The sequence below is a fragment of the Prionailurus bengalensis genome, chromosome X (assembly GCF_016509475.1).
Source record: "Prionailurus bengalensis isolate Pbe53 chromosome X, Fcat_Pben_1.1_paternal_pri, whole genome shotgun sequence".
NCBI classification, from domain to species: domain Eukaryota; kingdom Metazoa; phylum Chordata; class Mammalia; order Carnivora; family Felidae; genus Prionailurus; species Prionailurus bengalensis.
In genome coordinates, this window is record NC_057361.1 from 41,750,679 (window position 1) to 41,773,193 (window position 22,515).

General features: G+C 43.5%; 1 protein-coding gene across 1 annotated transcript in view; it reads right to left on the reverse strand.

The window, feature by feature from the left end:
• ZNF41 (zinc finger protein 41) overlaps positions 1-22,515 on the reverse strand; it is a 46,401-nt gene that overhangs the window by 20,713 nt on the left and 3,173 nt on the right. The window contains exon 2 of the mRNA XM_043571699.1: positions 4,823-5,069. Coding sequence (XP_043427634.1) covers positions 4,823-4,894 — 72 coding nt within the window. The 5' untranslated portion in view covers positions 4,895-5,069. The remainder of the gene's footprint in view (positions 1-4,822; positions 5,070-22,515) is intronic.

Genomic DNA, 22,515 nt, shown 5'->3' on the forward strand with positions numbered 1-22,515 from the left:
CCCTGGGAGTCACTAAGGCCACATTCTCAGGGAAAGTGTACAAAGACCATGATAGGCATTACGAGCATTGACACAAGATGAATACACGCAAGGTACGCTGCCCACAGCTGCCCCTCTTTGATCCTTTCCCCACTAAAATAGAAGCTTTGGGAGGGGGCATTTTGGTACTAGGAATTTGGGTAGAAAGTTGCTGGTACAGATTCATCCAGATTCCAGTCTCATCTGCCACATATGAGAAGGTTTGATTTTCTGGCCCATTTCTACCATGGAGGATGGCATGTGTCCCTAGCACCACCAGGACCCCTACAAGGACTTCTTCATCCTAGGTGAGGGTCCCCACTCCAGCTCCTCATGGCTCCCCAGCGACCCACACAGCAATGTCTCCCTTCGGGATCACTGGAGCCGGCACACCGTGCGCTCTCATCCCCAGGGCGTGCTGGGCTGCCGGGATTGAGCGCTCACTACCCACTGTGTCCCTGCCACCTTCTCTGTCCCACCCTGCAGCTGGCTTAGGGCTGGGTCCTCCCACTTTGGGGGCTGCCCTCATTCGTGCCCGAGAACATATCTGCATCACCTCCTGTGATATATGATCTTGCCTTTCTACACCCTGTCCCAGCCTAGCAGAAGGGCTTCCAGCATGTTCGCTGAGCCGGCTGAAAGTGTGCGGTGACTTCTTGGCTCACTGTGCCCTCCCCAGAGGGCAGATACCCAGCCTCTCTGTATGTCTGCCCTTGGCGGGGGTTGTTCGGATCCCTTCTGCTCCCTCTGGCTATTCCCGTTCCCTGGTGCCCCTATGCTCCTCCCTCTGGCTTTCCCCTGCTTCTCCTGCCCACTACTGTGCCTCACTTCTCCCTGCTGCTCCCTCTGCTGGTCCTTATTCCGCCTGCATAGTCCCCATCTGACTCTTCCTTGATCCCTCTGTTTCCTGTTCCCTCTTAATGCAGGTTGTCCCTGGCCTCTTTCCTGATTGCCCCTGGATTCCTCTAACTGTTCCATGCCTCCTGTTTCTTCTTCCCTTTGACTGCTTCCTGCTGCCCCTGACTGTCCTGTGTTTTCCTTGGACAGTTTTCCCTTGAGCTGATCCTTAGTCTGTGGTACATTTCTTCTGATTGTGCCCTAGTCCATCGGGCTGTTCCCTGGTCCTGATGAGCCTTACTTGTTCCTTCTGTTTGACACAGATTGACTGCCCTTTGAGCCCTCTGACTGCCGCCCAGTCCCAATTCTTTCCTGTGCCTTGGGCAGTCCTGGAATGCATTTCTCAGACACCCTCACTTGATGCTCCCACATCTGGTTCGGGGACCACACTTTGCGGAGAGCTGGTCGACCTGGCTCCTGGCCTAGGCTCTTGACCACCAAAGTCTACTGGTTCTGTGCACTCTGCACCATGCTTGATTCTGTACTTTCACCTTGTCCATCGTTTCCATCATGTCTGACTATTTGCTGGTTCCTCTGGTTGCCTCCTGGGTAGGGTGACCAACTGTTCCAGTTGTCTAGGACTTCCTCTGTTTTAGCACTGAAGTCCCACGTCCCAGGAAATCCCTGTCACCTTATTCCAGGGAACTCTGGTGGTTCCTCAGCCTCTCTCCAGCTTCTGCAACTGTCCCTTCACCCCAGTGCCTGTTGCGTGGGGCCTCTGGCTGGCAACTAGCTTCAGGAATGGCTACTATGCCTTTCAGCTGTTCTCTAGTCCCTCTTGCTGCTCTCTGGTCACTCGAGTCACTCTCCAACACCTGGTAAACTTTGAATGCCCACTTCGTTGTGTCCCTGTCCTCTGGTTAGCCCCTGGGACTTCTTAGTAGACACCCAGTGCCCAGCACAGCTTTGCTGTTCCCTCTGGCTGTTCCCCAACCTCAGAGACTATTCCTTGTTCCATGTGGCTCCTGGTTTCCTCAGCTACTCCTCAGCCTGGGAGGCCTTTCTTTGTCCTTCCAACTGTCCCATGGGTCAGTCCCTTCCCCACCCCTCCACCTGTTCTGCAGCCTCAGCAGCTGGCCCCTGCTTGCTCTGGCTGCTATCTAGTCCCTTCCCATTCTTTCCTATTCCTTGTTCCCCGGTACCTCTGCCTTTCCCCATCCCCTCAGATTCCCCTCTAAACCCTGGTGCCTTGAGAGGTTGCTTGTCTCACAGGCTCTTGCCTGGAACACCATACCCACCTGCTTTTTTTCCATTTTAGAGCCAAATCTTCTGTTTTCTCATCCCTCTGGATGGTCCCTGCTCCCTCTGGCTGCTACCTGGTTCCTCTACATTCTGATCCCTGCTCCTATTTGGAGCCCCCTCTTACTGTTCTCGGACCAGCTTCCTTTTCCTTGCTCTCCATTTCTCCAGCCCCAGTGACTGTTTCTTGGTTTCTCTGCTGCCCCTGGCTTCTGGGCTTCTCTTTCCCGTTTTCCCTGTTTGTTCCACTGCGTTCTCAATTGTGCCCGGGGCCCCTTGGCGATCCTCTGTCTCCAGCAAGTGCACCAGGGTTCCCTCAGCAGGTGCCTGGGGCTATTCCGCATCCCTCTTTCTCTCACTGACCCTTCTGCCTGTTTTTCCAGCTCCAGCCACTATTTCCTGGTCCTGTTCTTGGGAAGGAAGAGATGAGTGGAGAAATGTGCCTCGTACAGCCCAGAATCATTCATCTAGAAATTCCCACACACCGGCTGGCCAAGAGGCCACTTGTAGAAAGACTGGGGAGGACCACGTTGTTGTGGCCCCAAAGTGTGGGTCTGTGATGGAGATGACAGAGCAGAGCCTAAACGCCTCCACGGGTACAAGTGCACTGCAGTCAGGCAGCATTTCCTACTTATTCCTTATTCGGTGACCCGGGCAAAAAGATTTAAGCGTAGGAATTTTACCACAGCAGTGTTAATCACAACAGAAAACCTGAAACACCCTAAGTGCACACACAGCGGAGGGGTTAAATTAAAGTTTATCCAAAGGACATAATGCGGTGTGTTATGTGTACGTGAAGACAAAAGTATTTAGTGCCTAGAAAATTATGTTAAACTGTCAAATTAAAAACCAGGCAACTGGGCGCCTGGGTGGCTGAGTCAGTTAAGCATCCAACTCTTGGTTTTGGCTCAGGTCATGATCTCACAGTTCGTGAGATCGAGCCCTTGGTCGGGTGGGTTTCGTACTAACGGTGCGGAGCCTGCTTAGGATTCTCTCTCTGTCTCCCCCCCTCTTTCTTTTTTATTTTATTTTATTTAAAAAAAATTTTTTTTAACGTTTATTTACTCTTGAGACAGAGAGAGACAGAGGATGAACGGGGGAGGGTCAGAGAGAGAGAGAGGGAGACACAGAATCTGAAACAGGCTCCAGGCTCTGAGCTGTCCGCACAGAGCCCGACGTGGGGCTCGAACTCATGAGCCGTGAGATCATGACCTGAGCCGAAGTCGGATGCTTAACCGACTGAGCCACCCAGGCGCCCTCCCCGCCTCTTTCTCTGCCCCTCCCCTGCTCATGCGCTCTCTCTCGCTCCCTCTCAAAATAAATACATAAACTTAAAAATAAAAAATAAAAATAAATAGAAAGGAGGCAACCAAATGCTGTGATTCCATTTTCAAACTTGAGCTATATAATGCATATGTATATGGTACGTATGCACACTCACAGCCCCACACATATACCCATATATGTGCACGTATGCGCATACAAAGGAAAAATCAACTGAAAGGAAATATAGCTAAATATTAACAATGGTTTACTTTGGGTAATGCTGGAATTACAAGTAATGTTTTATTCTCTTCTTTTTGTTTACCTGCATTTTCTGACGTTTTATTGGGAAATAGTGAAGTTGTGAAATAATAAAACCAAAATAATTTTTTAATGTTTACTGTGATCCTAATGACCATATGACCCTGAGCCCCTGTGACAAGGAGCCTGTCCCAGAGGTGACAGCATCCAGGAAGGTCCGAAGAAGGGGCTGTCGGGCAGGGTCTGGCTCTTTCATCACGTTCCCCTGTTTACAGATTCTCAAGGGGGAACTTTTTTTTTAAATTTTTTTTAATGTTTATTTATTTTTGAGACAGAGAGAGACAGAGCATGAGCAGGGAAGGGGCGGAGAGAGAGGGAGACACAGAATGTGAAGCAGGCTCCAGGCTCTGAGCTGTCAGCACTGAGCCCGACGCGGGGCTCGAACTCACGGACCGTGAGATCATGACCTGAGCCGAAGTCGGACGCCTAACCGACGGAGCCAACCAGGCACCCCTCAAGGGGGAACTTGTAGTGGGAAACTTGGTTTGGCTGTAGTGCGGCAAGGGTGGAGGACACATTCAGGAGACCTGGTCCCAGTCCAGTGTTGTCACTCACAATCTGAGAGGCTGGGGCAAGTCATGTCCCTTCTCAGGCCATTACCATCTTCGAAAAGAGGAGGAAGACCTAGAAGGACCCTGGAGAATGTTGTCACCCTATTTCCCTGCCATCCTCTCAGTTCCAAAGAAAAGGGATTCTTCTGCCTAGATCAGGATAGAGGAGAAATCAGCAAATCTCCAGACACAAAGGGAAAAGGAGGGTCTAGTGTGGATCAGCTGAGCATCTGCGAAGAGCCAATGGAGAGGGCAGGGCCTGTGTCGAGGGTCGGCAGGGGAAGCGTCTCTCTCTGGCTAGGACCCCAGATGTAGGGTGGCCCTCCCATCCCACCTCTCCTCCATCAGCCACATCACAGGTCCATTGAAACACACAGGGCTCTGGATGTGGGACAGCAGGTGGATGGTGATCTGGTAGCCTAGAATCTGCCACTTCTGTGGCCCCTCTGCCCCTTCCCTGAGGGCCTGCTGACAGGTCTGGGCTGTGTCCTCACTGAATGAATTCCTGCCCGTGGGGTCCTCTCCCTGCTCACCTCACATGAGCTGCCATGTCCCTCTGGAGCCAGGACCGAGGACCACCGGGGAGAACTCTGGTCAGCTGGCATGTTCCCGCCGGGCCTCAGCTCTCAGGCTCTCTTACTGACGACTCCACTCTTCCCAGGAGCTTGAAGTCAGGTAGACACGTGTGGACTCAATCAGAGCTGCTGGGGCCGGGAGGTGGGTCCTGCAGCCTTCACTGCGGGGTCTGGCCCAGGGGCTCCTCAGAGACTCCAAGAAACCCTAGAAAGACAGTGCCCACACAGTCCGTCAAGCAGCAGCCACCCCACAGATGCCTCCTGGGGGCACCAAGGCGGGCGGCTCTCTGTGCCGGATACTGTGAAAGAGACAAGTTTAGTAAAACCGACACCAAGCATTAGCATATACCATGAAAAAAAAATACTCATAGGATTTGGTATAAAATGAATGAGGCTTTGAATTCCAGGTCTTCTATGTCCTAGCTAGAATCTGGGGCAAGTCACTTTGGTCTGAGTTCCTTCACCTTAAAATTGAGGATGATGGGGGTGCCTGGGTGGCGCAGTCGGTTAAGCGTCCGACTTCAGCCAGGTCACGATCTCGCGGTCCGTCAGTTCGAGCCCCGCGTCGGGCTCTGGGCTGATGGCTCAGAGCCTGGAGCCTGTTTCCGATTCTGTGTCTCCCTCTCTCTCTGACCCTCCCCCATTCATGCTCTGTCTCTCTCTGTCCCAAAAATAAACGTTGAAAAAAAAAAAGTAAATAAAATTGAGGATGAAAACACTGGCCTCATAGGGATGTTAGAGATAAATGGTATAAAGCCTCTAAAGCACTCACCTCTGCTTGCTACCTGGAATATATTCCAGTGATATTAAATATTGCTATTATTACAAGGTTGCAAGGCACGTTTTATCAGGTACCTCATTGAATTTTCAAACTCATCCTGGGAACTAGGTAATTCTGCTATTATTATTCCCATTTATCATCAGATAAAGGTATTCAGAGATATCAAGAAATCTGCCCCAAGATCACTCAGATTAGGGGGAAGGACAGGGACTCGAAGCCAGGTACGCCGGGCTCTACAGTACATTTTCTTAACTACCATGCCAGATGGTATTCTGTACATGGCAGAGTCATAAAAAACATGATTTCCATTTCCTGCTGCCCTTAAAGTGCTCTGGCTAGGGGATGATTATGTCACACGTGTATAAACTGAGTTTCTGTATAATTCAGTGTATGTTCTGGGCAATTTATAAAGCCCACCCTCTTCTGCCATAGATGAAAACATAAACTCATTGCCTCCCTTCCCCAGCTCCCACCTGGGTCCAGAAAACCAGCATGTCTGTATAGGCTCCTAAATCTGTAACCCCCACTGCTTGACAAAACCGTGTCCCAGATGGCACCGTCAACTGGTTTCCAGAGGCTCCTCAAATAATCACCAATACAGGCAATTGACCCTCAGTAGAAAACCAATCACTGATCTACTCAATGCCCTTCGAGGGCCAAACCTGACCTCCTAGAGGACCCCTTAACTCACAGCCCATATATAGAATGAGGGACTCCCATCAAACCTTCAATAATAGTCCATCACATACTAACTCACACAGTCCTGCATTTACAGATATCCACAGGTCCCAATCAATGACTCCTATAGGGCCACCAAAACTGACTCCCGACGATTTGTAATCCCAGGCTTGCAATCAATCATTCACCACCTCCACGTTCCAATCAATAACTCGCATGGGCTAATCGATGCCTTCAGATATTTACATCTCCAACTCTTATAAAACCTCAAGAATTTCCCGATTGTCACTCACTGCTCCAATATGAATCACATCTATAGGCTTTAGATTATCTAATCCTAATGGACCCTAACTCATTGATCCTCCCCCACAGAAATCCCCCCAATCCTGGACTCCCAGAGGAACCAAATCAACCCCAGATCTGATTTGGCACTGAATTTAAAGGATAAAAAGCAAACCCAAAACACTTCCAGGAAGAAACAACACATTATTTACAACGGAAAGGGCTCACAATGGCACTAGACTTTTTACTGGCACCAATAGGAATCATATTAGAAGAAAACATCTACAAATTATTGAGAGAAAAGGGCTGAGATCCGAGAATTTTAAACCCATCCTAGTTCAATACCATTCTTCTGTCAGCGCAAAAGACGATTTTAGACACAAAAGCATCTACAGCATTATGCCAATATTCCTATCTCAGGAGAATACTCCAGGGAATAGTCTAAACAATTATAAACTGAATAGTAACAGAAACCTCAAAATCAGAGGAAAGCAGTCTTGAGAAATGATTCTCATAATACACAGTTATATCTGAATAAAGAAAAATAATGTAATTGGGCATTTTGAATAAATAAGATCATTACTAACTGGAAATTTTAAAATACCCTGGAAAAATCTACTGAGTGAAATGAGGAGGGGAAGGCCAATCAATCACATACCTCTATTAGTAGATCCAAATACTAGTACAACATTATCGGATCTAGTAATAGAGAAAATATAGACCATCATACTTGTAAGAGAGGTGAAGGCAACTACTAGCAGAAATTGATAAAAATAATCAAAACTCCAAACTATCAGAATCCCAAGATATTAAGACCTTTTAAAAATTATTTTTTATTAATTTTTTTTAATATTTATTTATTTTTGAGAGAGGGAGACAGAGTGCGAGCAGGAGAGGGGCAGAGAGGGACGGAGACACAGAATCCGAAGCAGGCTCCAGGCTCTGAGCCGTCAGCACAGAGCCCGACACGGGGCTCGAACTCACAAGTGGTGAGATCATGACCTGAGCCAAAAGAGGATGCTCAACTGACTGAGCCACCCAGGCGCCCCAAATTATTTTTTTTTAATTTGAGAGAGAAAGAGTGAGCACAGGCAGGGTAGGGGCAGAGAGAAGGACAGACAGAATCTGAAGCAGGCTCCATACCATCAGCACAGAGCCCGATGTAGGGCTCAGATTCACAGACCGTGGGATCATGACCTGAGCCGAGACCAAGAGCTGGACACTTAACTGACTGAGCCACCCAGGCGCCCTGAAATTTAATATGTTACAATTCAACTAAACTGAATGAGCTGAATCCTGCCATAAAAGGTAAAGACGATGGGACCGGTTAACAAAACAAAAATACAATCGCCACACATCTAAATAAAAAAGACAAAGATGTGAGATGAAGCACTGGACAGAAACATGCTGTGCTATTTATCATTCTTTCTGTTATGGTCAGCACTCATTATGTCTTAGTTAGGAAAGCTTTGCCTACCTCAGGGTCATAAAGATGTCCCATGTTTTCTTAATTTTTATTGTTCTTTCACATTTAGATTTATAGTCCTCTCGGGAAGGGTTTTGGTGCATGGTATGTGTTAGGGTCAAGATTCATTTCTTCCACATGGATATCAAGGTGATCCAGCACCTTGATTGAAAAGACTACCCTTTCTCCACTGCTCTGCAATGTTGCTCTGTGACTGTATATGTGGAGGTTCATTCCTGAACTCTATTTCCATTGGTCTATTTGTCTATTCTTGGACCAGCACTACCATGTCTTAATTAATGTGCCTCATATCAGGTTTTGCTATCTGGTAGAATAAAAGGTTATTAAATTAGACTACACTAACATTAAAGACCTCTGCTCATCAGAAGATGAAATTAAGAGTGTAGGGGCGCCTGGGTGGCTCAGTCGGTTGAGCGTCCGACTTCGGCTCAGGTCATGATCTCGCGGTTCGTGAGTTCCAGCCCCGCGTCGGGCTCTGTGCTGATGGCTCGGAGCCTGGAGCCTGCTTCGGATTCTGTGTCTCCTTCTTTTTCTGCTCCTCCCCTGCTCACACATAGTCTCTCTCTCTCAAAAATAAATAAAAATTAAAAAAAAAACCCAAAACTTTGAGTGTAAAGGCAAATCCCACAGTGGGGGAAGTTAACTGCAATACCTGTATCTGACAAACAATTCATGTCTCGAATGTATCAGGAATTCCTAGAAACCAATAGGAGCCAGAGGAAAAGAGCAAAAGGAACAGGAACTTCCCGAAGAAGATACCTGAGTGGCGAATAAGCCGAGGAAAAGATGCTCAACTTCATTAGTTAGCAAGGAAATATAAACTGCAATCAGACATGCCTTCATGTCCACCAGAAATGGCTAAAACGAAAACGATGGCAAATAACCAAGAGACCCGGTAAGGATACGAGGGGCGGAAACCCGTAAGTTGTTTTTAAGGAGCACAAAAGAGTACAAACACTTTGCAGAGCTGTTCGGTGTGGTATTATCTACGAAAGCTGAACATAGGCAATATCCTCCTAGGAGTGTACTCCCGAGAAATGCGAACACATGTTCACTGAAAGACAGGATATGTTCAGGGTGGCTTTATTCAAACCTGAAAATTAGGCAAACGCCCATCAACATTAGACTAGATAAATAAATGGTCTTACAGTCATACAAGGAAGTACTATACAGCAACAGGAATGAACAAGTGACTACAGACAACACACATGAATCTCATCTGATGCATCGGCCAAAGAAGCCAGACCCAAAAGAGCTATGAGTCAACACTGTACGATTGTGTTTATATAACTTTCGAAAACATGTAAAACCAATCTATTGCCGCTAGAAGGCAGGATATTGGTCCCCCGTTGGGAGGAGGTTGGGGATTGGAAAGGAACACAAGGGGGTGTCTTCTGGGTGCTAGTCACGTTCTATTTCTTAATCTAGGTGGTTGTGCGTGTTCGCTCAGTCTGTTAAAAAATCATCAAGCTAAATGTGCATAATCTGTGCAGTTTTCTGTATTATAATTAAACATTTAAAAAACATATGACACACCAGGCAAGTGCAAGAAAATGCAAGCACATCTAGAAATATGATGATTGAGGTGGAAATTAAGCCCAAAGTGCTCAATACATTAACAAAGGGGGCCATTTTTAATAATAAAATATACAATAAAGAAGGATGTAAACCTTTGCATAAACCTTTAGTGGTCATTCAATATATACAAATAAAAGTAGCACAGATGCATGAACTCACATGAAGTCTTTTTTTTTTTTTTTTTTTTTTTTTTTTTTTTTAGAGAGAGAGCACGAGTCAGAGAGAGGGGCAGAGGGAGAGGGAGGGAGAGAATCCCAAGCAGGTTCCATGCTCAGTCAGCACAGAGCCCAATGCGGGGCTCAATCCTACAATCCTGGGATCATGACCTGAGCCAAAATCAAGAGTTGGATGCTCAACCAACTGAGCCACCCAGGTACCCCAAAACCACATGAGGTCTTAAAAATCATAATTATGGAGACTTCCTCTTGTGGAGATGGAGTAGATATGTTTAACTGCTTTTTCTGCTACATACAACTAACAAGTGTGGACATTATATATAAAACATAGGAAGATTCTGAAAGAAATGAAGAAGGCATATTGGCTAGGGATCCTGAGACCCCAAAAACGATGTGGCAGTACGGGGTTTTCTTTTAGCCTCAGATATCTTAGACTTGGTGCTGGAGAAGCCAGCAACCTAGAAAGGCCAATGGGTGCAGACAAAAAGTGCCCAAAGAAAAGCCTGCTCTCTCTAGTCAAAGGACCAGGGAAGAGGCAGTCTAGGAAGATAGAAAACTTTCAGACAATGATGGCTCTACTCAAGCCAAGCACCACAGAAAACACTGGGGTCCCACCACCATCACTAACAGCAAAGGCCAAGTGGAGAGCCCATACTCCCACCCTTGACAAACTGTAACTTCTTACAGTACCCCAGCCCAACAACCCTTGCCCCCTGCCAAGGTGGTATCAGAGAAAGCCCATTAGGGTGCTGGAGCTTTCTGCCTTGCTGGGCAACAGTAACCACTGCCTCTTCCTCTCCCACCCTTCGGTGACAGTGGAGACAATGTGAGGAGTCTGGGCTTCCATCCTCACCCAGAGCTAACACAGTGTCCTCCCTTCTCCCCACTGAGTGATGTCAGAGGAGGCCTACTAGAGCTCTCACCAAGGCTCAGCAGTAACTAGGCCACTTCTGCCAACAATGTCAAGGGGCATCAAATGGGAAGCAGTGACAAGGCACCTATCTCCCTCCCAGTCAGGGTGGCATCAGCAGAGGCCTAGGGGGAAGCATGAACTCCTACCCCAACCGGGCAATATAAGGGACACCACCCCCCCACACCGCAAAGAAGCCAAGTGGAGTAATGAGCTGACATCTCCCTTCACCCAACGGAGGTCTGTCAAAGGACGCCTGTGAAAACATGAGAGTTAAATGAATTCCAGAGCCTCTTAATTTAATACCCCCATGTCCTAGACACGATAAAACATCAGATGTCATACCAAGAACCGGGAACACCTCAGCTGGAAGGAGGAAAGATTACTGAGCGGATGCCAACACTGAAACCCCAACAGATGCCGGAACTGCCTGACAAGGATTTTAGAGCAGCCATCGTAAACACACTTCACTGGGCAATTATGAAGAATGCCTAACACAAATGAGACAATGGAAAACCTCAGCGAAGAAATACAGGCATTTGCTCACTTCGTGTCTCTGTGTCACGTTTTGGTAATATAGTTCTCGTAATATTTCAAACCTTTGCACTATTCTTATATTTATTGTGGTGACCTGTGGCCAGTGACCTTGGACGTTACTATTATAATAACGGTTTTGGGGTGCCGCAAGCCACCTCCATATAACCAGCCACAACATTCCCTTAAGCCAAAGCCTAATCCCCAGCAAGGCACTCACTCCTTTCAATTCTCTGAAGGCTGAGAGAGGTGAGGAAGTTGCAGAAAAAAAGTTTGATGCTGGCAGAGGTCGGTTCATGCAAAGCAGTGGGTGCTGATATAGAAGCTGCAGCAAATTATCCAGAAGATCTAGCTCAGATAATGAAGGTGGCCACACTAAACAGTAGATTTTCAATGTAGACGAAACGACCCTCTATTGGAAGAAGGTGCCATTTAGGACCAGAAGTAAATGGCACAACATTTTTCCTTGAAAAAAAAAATTTTTAATGTTTATTTCTTTTCAGAGAGAGAGACAGAGACAGAGACAGACAGAGACAGAGCGTGAGTGGAGAAGGGGCAGAGAGACAGAGGGAGACACCGAATCAGAAGCAGGCTCCAGGCTCCGAGCTGTCAGCACAGAGCCTGATGCAGGGCTTGAACCCACGAACCACGAGATCATGACCGGAGCTGAAGTCAGATGCCCAACCGACTGAGCTACCCAGGCGCCCCAAACAACATGTTTCAAGTGCTAAAAGGAAAGACTTGTTAGTCTAGCATCCCATGCCCATAAAAGATATCCTTCAGGAATGAAAGAAGTATTGAGACATTTTCAGGTCAAGGAAAAGTAGGAATTTATTACCAGCAGGCTTACCATAAAAGAATGGCTATAGGAAGTTCTCTAACCAGAAAGGAAATGATGAAAGAAAATGGACCATCAGTAAGGAAGAAAGAATATGGAAAGAGCAAAAAATATAAGTAAATATACTATGCTTTCCTTCTCTTAAGTTTTCTAAAATAGGTTTGACAGTTGAAGCAAACATTATAACCCCATCTAATGTGGTGCTCAATGCATATAAAGGAAATATATAAGACAATTATATTAAGACAATGAATAGGGGAGGATAAAGAGAAAAGGGGTAAGGAAGATCTCCACACTTTGCTGAAAGTAGTAAAATGATACCAATAGACATTGATAAGTTGTGTATATATTACACAATACATAAAACATCTGGCAAAAAAAAGCTCCATAAGGAGATCCTCCTGAAAATACTAGATAATCAAAATGGAATTCTTCAAAATGTCCATATACCCCAAAGAAAGGGGAAAAATAAAGGAGAAAACAAAAACAGAGAGAACAAACAGAAAACACAAAATATGACAGGCTCCAACCTTAACATATAAATAGTTATATAAAGTGTAAATGGTATAAATGCACTAATTAGAGACAGAAATTGGCAGATTCAATTTAAAAAATCATGATCCAGGGGCACCTGGGTGGCTCAGTCAGTGGAGTGTTCGACTCTTGATTTCAGCTCAGGCTCAGGTCATGATCCCAGTGCTGTGGGATCAAGCTCCGTATTGGGCTCCATGCTGAGTGTGGAGCTCTTTCTCTCTCTCTCTCTCTCTCTCTCAAATAAAAAAATAAAAAATAAAAAATCGTGACCCAACTATGTACTGCCTACAAGAAATGTGCTTCAAATATGATGATATATGTACGTTGAACTAACTAGAGTTTAAATAAAAATTTGAAAAAAAATAAAATAATAAAAATTGAAAAGGAAAGCTGTATCATGCAAACATTGATTAAAAGGAAGCAGGAATGAACTTATTAATATTGGATAGAGTAGTAGACTTCAGAGTAAAGAAAATTACCAGGGACATACAGAGACATTACATAATGATAAAAGGGTCAATCCGCCAAGAAGACATAGCAATTTTAAGTGTGTATACACCATGCAATAGAATTGCAAAATATATGAAGCAAAATTTGATGAAACTGAAAGGAGAAATAGACAAAAGTCACAATTATAGTTGGAGGCTTCAATACCCTTCCTTCGGCAACTGACAGAACAACTGGACAGAAAATCAGCAAGGTTAAAAAAAGAATTCATGAACACCATCAACCGACAGGATCTGAGCAGCATTTATAGAACATTCCACCCAACAGTAGCAGAATATACATTCTTTTTAAATGTCCACAGAAAATAGACCATAAAGACCATATCCCAGACAACATGACAAACCTCAACAACTGTAGAAGAACTGAAATCACACATAGTATGCTCGCTGACAACAATGGAGTGAAACCAGTAATCAAAACAAAAAGGGAACAGGAAAATCCCCAAACACTCAGAAACTCAACAACATCTTCTAAATAAACCACAGGCCAAAGAGGAAGTCTCAAGGGAAACTTAAAAAAAATTTTTTTAATGTTTATTTATTTTTGAGACAATGCAAGAGACAGAGTGCAAGCAGCAGAGGGGCAGACAGAGGGAGACACAGAATCTGAAGCGGGCTCCAGGCTCTGAGCTGTCAGCCCAGAGCCTGATGCGGGGCTCGAACTCATGAACCGTGAGATCATGACCTGAGCCAAAGTCAGACGCTTAACCGACTGAGTCACTCAGGTGCCCTGTCTCAAGGGAAATGTTTTTTTTTTTTAATTTTTTTTTAACATTTATTTATTTTTGAGACAGAGAGAGACAGAGCATGAACGGGGGAGGGTCAGAGAGAGAGGGAGACACAGAATCTGAAACAGGCTCCGGGCTCTGAGCTGTCAGCACAGAGCCCGATGCGGGGCTTGAACTCATGGACCGCGAGATCGTGACCTGAGCCGAAGTCAGCCGCTTAACCAACAGAGCCCGATGCGGGGCTTGAACTCATGGACCGCGAGATCGTGACCTGAGCCGAAGTCAGCCGCTTAACCAACTGAGCCACCCAGGCGCCCCACAAGGGAAATTTTTAAAAAATACATGGGACTAAATAAAAATGAAAATACAACATATCAAAATTTGTAGGATACAATCTCAGGCATATAATCTTTTAATCCCTACTTGATGACCTAAGAATTGACCTAGGGCCTAGAACACTTCCTTCCCAAAAGACAAAGAGCTCACATAGCCTGTGTTGGGTTTATTGCCTTGTGTGGGAATATTTTTCCCTACTTCAGACTGAGTGTGTGCTGTTCCTTTTTTAAAAATTTTTTATATGTTTGTTTATTTTTGAGAGAAAGAGAGACAAGAGACAGAGACAGAGCATGAGCAGGGGACGGGCAGAGAGAGACTGAGACACAGAATCCGAAGCAGGGTCCAGGCTCCGAGCTGTCAGCACAGAGAGCCCGATGCGGGACTCTAACCCACAACGGTGAGATCATGACCTGTGCCAAAGTCCCAACTGATTGAGCCACCCAGGTGCCCCAGTGTGTGCTATTTCTTTCTGCTGAACTTTTGTACATCAATGGCCCCCAGCTTTCAGTATTTCAGACTCTGCAAGGGAGGGGGTGAGGTGCTTCCACTGTGACATGAGAGGTGTGTGAATTGTATCTAAGTTTAGTTTAATTTCTATTTCCTTGCTAACTAATGGAGTGAAGGATCTTTTCCGATGCTTATTTGCCATTTGGCTGCCAGGGGACCTGCTAGCTATGAGAAAAGAATGCACACTCCTGATGCTGATCTCGCTCTGTCTCTTCTCCGTGTGAGTAAAGCATTGTTCCATTCCATGCTTGACTGTGTTGTGTTTTCCTTGGTGACTCTGATACCAAAGTGCAGTGGGCAGAAGTGTTCGGAGTCCTCCCCTGGGATTGATAACCAGTGCCCAAGACACTGCTCCATAAACTAAAGGAGTGCTGTAAGTGAAATTTATGGCACTAAATGTTTACAAGTAAAAAGGAAAAAGCCTCAAGTCAGTAATCTAAACTCTCATCTCAAGAAATTAGAAAAGAAGGGATGCCTGGCTGGCTCAGTCGGTAGAGCATGCAACTCTTGAGCTCAGGGTCATGAGTTAGAGCCCCACGTTGGGTGTAGAGAGTACTCAGAAATAAAGTCCGAAAAAAAAAAAAAGAAATTAGAAAAGAAGAACAAAGCAAACCAAAGCCAACAGCAGAAAAGAAATAATAAAATAGGAGCAGGAATCAAGGACACTGAAAACAGAAAAACAATAGAGAAAAACAATCAATCATAGGGCTGGTTTTCCAAAAAGAATAATAAAATAAACAAACCTCTATTAATATTGATAACGAAAAAGTCAGAGACACAAATGATTAATATTAGGAAGGAAATAGGGGATGTCACTATAGGCCCTGAAGACATCAAAAGAATAATAAAGAAATACAATTATAAATTTGACAACTTATAGGAAATGGACTAATTCCTCGAAAAGTACAAACTACCACCACTCTTCCACTATGAAATAGTTCATTTGAATAGCCTCGTAACTATTAAGGAAACTGAATTTGTGATTTTAAAAATAATGCTTGAAATAGGTACCCGGGGTGCCTGGGTGGCTCACTTAGTTGAGCGTCCGTCCGACTCTCGATTTCAGCTCAGGTCATGATGCCAGGGTTGTGGGATTGAGCCCCACATCAGGCTCCACATGTGTGGAGCCTGCCTAAGATTCTCTATTTCTCTGTCTCTGTCTCTGTCTCTCTCTCTCTCCCCCTTGCTCGTGCGCGCTCTCTCTCTCTAAAATTAAAAAAAATTAAAAAGAAAAAAGAAATGTCTAGGCTAAAATGGTTTCACTGGAGGTTTCCACAAACTTCTCAAGAAGAATTAACATCAGTCCCACTCCATCTCTTCCAGAAAATAGAAGAGAGAATTCTTAACTCATTCCCTAAAGCCTGATACCAAAATGAGACAAAGAGTACAAAAAATACACTGTTGATGTGCTAATGTTTTCCCACTGGGTTTATACCTGGTCTGCATAGCAAATTTTGCATTCTGTCATCAGCTGTATTTGAAAATAGGATGTTTCTTAATGAATTATTCTATTACCTAACCAAAAAAGTCTTAAAAAAAACTACAGACCAATATCCTTCATGAACATAGATGCAAAAATTCTTAACAAAATATTAGCAAATATAATTCGGCGATATACAAAGAGAATTGTACACCGTGACCAAGGGGGGTTATTGCAGGGATGCAGGATGAACTCAATATTTGAAAATTAATCAATGTAATCTACCATATTAACAGGCCAAAGAAGAAAAAATCACATGATCATATCAATCAGTGCCGAAAAAGATTTTGACAAAATCCAACACCCATTCATGATAAAAAAAAAAAAAAAGAAAAACTCTTAGAACCTTGGAATAAAAGGAAACTTTGTCAACTTGATAAAAAAAGACCTACAAAAAAAACTATAACTAACACCATATTTAATAGTGAGAGACCGAATGTCTCCTAATATCAGGAACAATGCAAATATGTTGACTATTACCACTTTTTTTTTAATTAAAAATTTTTTTATGTTTATTTATTTTTGAGAGAGAGACGGAGACAGAGTGTGAGTAGGGGAAGGGCAGAGAGACAGGGAGACACAGAATCCAAAGCAGGCTCCAGGCTCTGAGCTGTCAGCACAGAGCCCGATGAGGAGCTCAAACTCATGAACTATGAGATCATGACCTGAGCTGAAGTCGGATGCTCAACCGATTGAGCCACCCAGGTGCCCCTCACCACTCTTATTCAATATAGTAATGAAAATTCTAACCAGTGCAATAAAGCAAGAAAAAGGAATAAAAGGCATACAGGTTGAAAAGGAAGAAATAATACTGACCCTATTTGCAGATAACATGATGGTCCTGATAGAAAATCCCTAGGAACTTACACAAAAACTTCTAGAAGTAATGACTTCAACAAGGTTATGGGACACAAGAACAATACACAAAAATCAGCTGTACTTTTATATACTACAAATGAACAGATGAAACAAATAAATACAATAATTTACAGCACTCAGAAAATGAAATATTTAGGTGTAAATGTAACAAAACATGTATAGGGCTCGCATGCTGAAAACTAGAGAATGTTGATGTAAGAAATCAACAGACATCTAAATAAATGGAGAGAGCTACTGTGTTTATGGTTTGGCAGCCTTAACATAGGAAAAATATCAATTCTCCACAAGTTGACATACAGACTTAATAGAATTCCTATTAAAATCTTGACAAGAAGTTTTTGTAGACATAGGCAAAGTTATTGTTTTCTTTAAAAAATTTTTTAACATTTATTTATTTTTGAGACAGAGAAACAGAGTGTGAGCAGGAGAGGGATAGAGAGAGGGGGAGACACAGTATCCGAAGCAGGCTCTAGGCTCCAAGCTGTCAGCACAGAGCCCAATGTGGGGCTCGAACTCACAAAACGTGAGATCAAGGCCCGAGCCAAAGATGAATGCTTCACTGACTGAGCCACCCAGGAGCCCCTCTTTTTAAAAAATGTTTATTTATTTATTTTGAGAGAGACAGAGAGCGAGCACAAGCGGGGGAGGGGGAGAGAGAGAGGGGGAGAAAGAATCCCCAACCAGGCTCTGCACTGTGAGCACAGAGCGCAACGTGGGGGCTCGAACCCACAAACCATGACATCACGACCTGAGCCAAAACCAAGAGTCAGACGCTCAACCGACTGAGACACCCAGGAGCCCCTGGGCAAAGGTATTCTTAAATTTATGTGGGAGGACAAAGGATCTACAATAGCTAAAACATTTCTGACAAAGAAACAGGAGAAATCAATCTACCTGATTTCAAGACATTTTATTTAACTACAGGATTCAAGACAATGTGGTACTGATGAAGGGCAGACACACACATCAGTGACACTGAAGAGAGAACCCAGAAATAGCCCCACACAAGTAGAGCCAACTTTTTTTTTTTTTTTTTTTTTTTACAAAGGCGCAGAAACAATTCAATGGATGAAGGAAGGTCTTTTCAACAAATGGTGCCAGAGTAACTGGATCATTCATAAGGAAAAAACAAAATGAATCTCGATTGAAATGTCACACTTCATAAAAAATTAACCTGAAATGGATCATAGATTCAAATGCACAATGTAAAACTGTCAATGTGTTAAAAGACAACATGGGGGGAAATCATCAGGACTTAAGGCTTAGTGAGACGTCTTAGATACGACACCAAAAACATGATCAATAAGAGAAAATGCACATATATTTGATTTCGCCAGATTAAAAACTGTAGCAAAAGGCACTGGGAGGAGGACGAAATGACAAGCTACAGACTTTGAGAAAGCATCTGGCAAAGACTCATAACTGCCATGTATGAAGGATTCTCAAAACTCAATACTGAAGGAACAAAACAATCCAGTTAGAAAATGGGCCAAAGATGGGGCGCCTGGGTGGCGCAGTCGGTTAAGCGTCCGACTTCAGCCAGGTCACGATCTCGCGGTCCGGGAGTTCGAGCCCCGCGTCGGGCTCTGGGCTGATGGCTCAGAGCCTGGAGCCTGTTTCCCAGTCTGTGTCTCCCTCTCTCTCTGCCCCTCCCCCGTTCATGCTCTGTCTCTCTCTGTCCCAAAAATAAATAAACGTTGAAAAAAAAAAATTAAAAAAAAAAAAAAAAAAAAAAAAAAAAAAAAAGAAAATGGGCCAAAGACATGAAGAGATTTCACCAAACACGATATAGGGGGCACAAATAATCACCAGAGAATATGTTCAACATCCACAGACAAGCATATTCTAGAATTTCTATGGAAAGGCACAGCCCCTAGAATAGCGAAAGCAGTATTAATGGAGAAGAATAAGGTGGGAGTGAACAAAATAATGTGAGTATCGCACGCAGCTCTATGAGAATATAAAATCCGCAGCAAACATAAACTACCGAAATTAATCCCCCCGCCCCCAAAGGCCGTTAAGACCAGTAACCAGAAAAAAGAAAATAATTACAATTTTCAGATTTTGAAAGACCAGTATATTGGTGCAGTCACTGTGGTAACAGTATGGAGATTCCTCAAAAAACTGAAAAACAGAAATACCATATGATTTGGTAATTCCACTACTGGGTATATACTCAAAGAAAATGAAAACACTAATTCAAAAAGATATATGCACCCCTATGTTTACTGAAGCATTATTTACGATAGCCAAGATATGGAAGCAACCCACGTGTCAATGCATGGATGAATGGACAAAGAAAATGGCTGAATCTTAAAGAAAATAATCTCTATGCCATTTTAACCTATAAAAAGATAGAAATCTCCGGGATTCCTGTTAAAAAGTGGCAGAACCTTAATATCGACATATGCAAATATAGTACAAAGACAAGAAAAGTATAAACAGTTTTCTTCTAGTGGCAAATTTTTTAAATAAAATATTACTAACTCAAATCCAACCATGTCTCATAAGAAAAATTCCTCCTAGCCAAACAGAATTATCCCAGGAAGTCAAAGATGGGGCCACACTACATATCAGTATAATTCATTACAACAGTCAATTAAAGAGAACAACACCATAAGAATAGTAACATCAAAAAGCATCTGGGGGCGCCTGGGTGGTTCAGTCAGTTAAGCGTCTGACTTCAGCCCAGGTCATGATCTCACGGTGAGTTCGAGCCCTGCGTCGGGCTCTGTGCTGACAGGTCCAAGCCTGGAGCCTGCTTCGGATTCTGTGTCTCCCCTCTCTCTCTCTGCCCTTCCCCTGCTCATGCTGTCTCTCTCTCACAAGAATAAACATTAAAAAAAACATTTTTAAAAAAAGCATCTGGGGCGCCTGGGTGGCGCAGTCGGTTAAGCGTCCGACTTCAGCCAGGTCACGATCTCACGGTCCGTGAGTTCAAGCCCCGCGTCGGGCTCTGGGCTGATGGCTCAGAGCCTGGAGCCTGTTTCCAATTCTGTGTCTCCCTCTCTCTCTGCCCCTCCCCTGTTCATGCTCTGTCTCTCTCTGTCCCAAAAATAAATAAACGTTGAAAAAAAAAATTAAAAAAAAAAAAAAAGCATCTGACACAATTCAGGAGCCATTCCTAATAAAAATACAAATTAAAATGGGAACACAAAAAGCTACTTAAATATTATAATGGCTACCAAAAAATCACCAGAAAACATTATGCTAAAGAGTGCCCAGATCATAAGACTTAATATCATTAGGATGGTAATATTCTTCAAAACGATGTTCAGGTACAACATGACCCCTGTCAAAATCCAAGCTGGAATTTGTACAGAGGGTTCTAAGTGGATCTTAAAATTCATATGGCAATGCAAGGGACGCTGAATAGCCAAAATATTGAATAAGAACATAATTGGAGGACACACATTTCCCTATCTCAAAACTTACTACAGGAGCGCCTGGGTGGCTTAGTCGGTTGAGCATCCGACTTTGGCTCAGGTCATGATCTCCTGTTCAGCACAGAGCCCACTTCAGATCCTCTGTCTCCCTCTCTCTCTGCACCTCCTCTGCTTTTGCTCTCTTAAAGATAAATAAAACATTTTAAAAAATCTTACTACAAAGCTACACAAATCAATACAGTGTGGTATTGGCAGAAGGGTAGACATATAGATAAATGAAATAGAATTGAGAGTTCAGAAATAAGCCCTTATATTTACAGTCAATTGCTTTTAGATGAGCGCCCCAATATAATTCAATAATTCGTGCTACAAAGTCAACCACCAAGAAAGTGAAAAGATACCCACAAGATAGGAGAAAACAAATGCAAGTCACATAGCTGACAAGGGACTTGGATCCAGAATATATAAAGAATGTTTACAACTCAATAATAAAAAAAGATCAAATCACTCAATTAATAATAGGCAAAGGATTTGAACTGATATTCCTTCAAAGAAGATACACAAATGGGCAAAAAACACATGGTCAGTGATTACGGGCTGCTATAATGAACTACCACAGACTGGGCAGTTTAAACAACAAAAATTTCTCACAGTGCTGGAGATGGGGAAGTCCAAGATCAAAGCATCAGTAGATCTGGTATCTGGTGAGAACTGCTTCTTGGTTCATAGATGGCCATCTTCTTGCCGTGTCCTCATATGGCAAAAAGGGGGAAAGGACTCTCTGGGGTCTCTTTTATAAGGGTGCTAATCCCATCATGAGAGCTCCACCCTTATGACCTAATCATCTCCCAAAGGCCTAATCTCCTAATACCATCACATTGGGAATTAGGATTTCAACATATGAGTTTTGGGGGGGACCCAAACATTCAGTCCATTGCACACACGAAAAGGTATTCAATATCAGTAGTCATTAGAGACACAGAAATCAAAACCACAATGAGATACCACTTCACACCCACTAGGATGGCTAGAATAAAAGAAGAAAGGGGTGCCTGGGTGGCTCAGTAGGTTGAGCATCTGACTCCAGCTCAGGTCATGATCTCACGGTTCGTGAGTTCAAGCCCCACATCGGGCTCACTGCTGTCAGCACAGAGCCTACTTCAGATCTTCTGTCCCCCTCTCTCTCTGCCCCTTCCCAACATGTGCTCTCTCTCAAAAATAAATAAATCTTAAAAAAAACAGTAGAATAAAAGAAGACAGTGACAAGTGTTGGTGAGGGTGAGACTAATTGGAACCTTCATACATTCCCAGTGGGGTGTAAAATGGCACAGCCATTTTGAAAAACAGTTTGGCAATTCTACTCCCATTCATTCACTCAACACTTAATGAGTTCCACTCCCAAGAGACATGAAAATTTATGTCCACACAAAAAGTTGTACACAAATGTGTACTCAATAACTGTTGAGTGAATGAGTGAATGAATGAATGAATGAACACCTTTCACTTTCAAATTAGTAACAAAATAGAGATTCCCTCTATCAACTATCATTTAACATTGTTCCAAAAGCTCTGGCTAGTGTAAGAGAAGGCAAGGTAATCTGCATAAATATTTGGAAGGAAGAGAGAGTATTATTGTTAATTGGATGGACGGATATTCTATCTAGGAAAACGAAGAGACTATAAAAAGCAACTAGAATTCACATGAGAATCTAATGATTGCATTGGATAAGAAATAAAATACAAAAAAGAAAAAGAAAAATTGACAGATTTTTTTTTCTACGGAAATAGAAAAAATATGCTCTTCACCCTGGTGACAAAAACAAATGTAAAATATCTAAGAATGTAATTTTTTTTTAAGAAAAAGGTGCTGGGTCTACAAGAAGAAAACTATGAAATACTATAGCTTTAATGGTCATTTTGAAACAAAATAAAATGGTCTTACTATTCAAATGGAAGAATAAATGCTAAGAATACTAAAGAAAACAACCAAAAAAGAAAGAAAGAAAAAGAACAGTGAGGGGACTAGCACTGT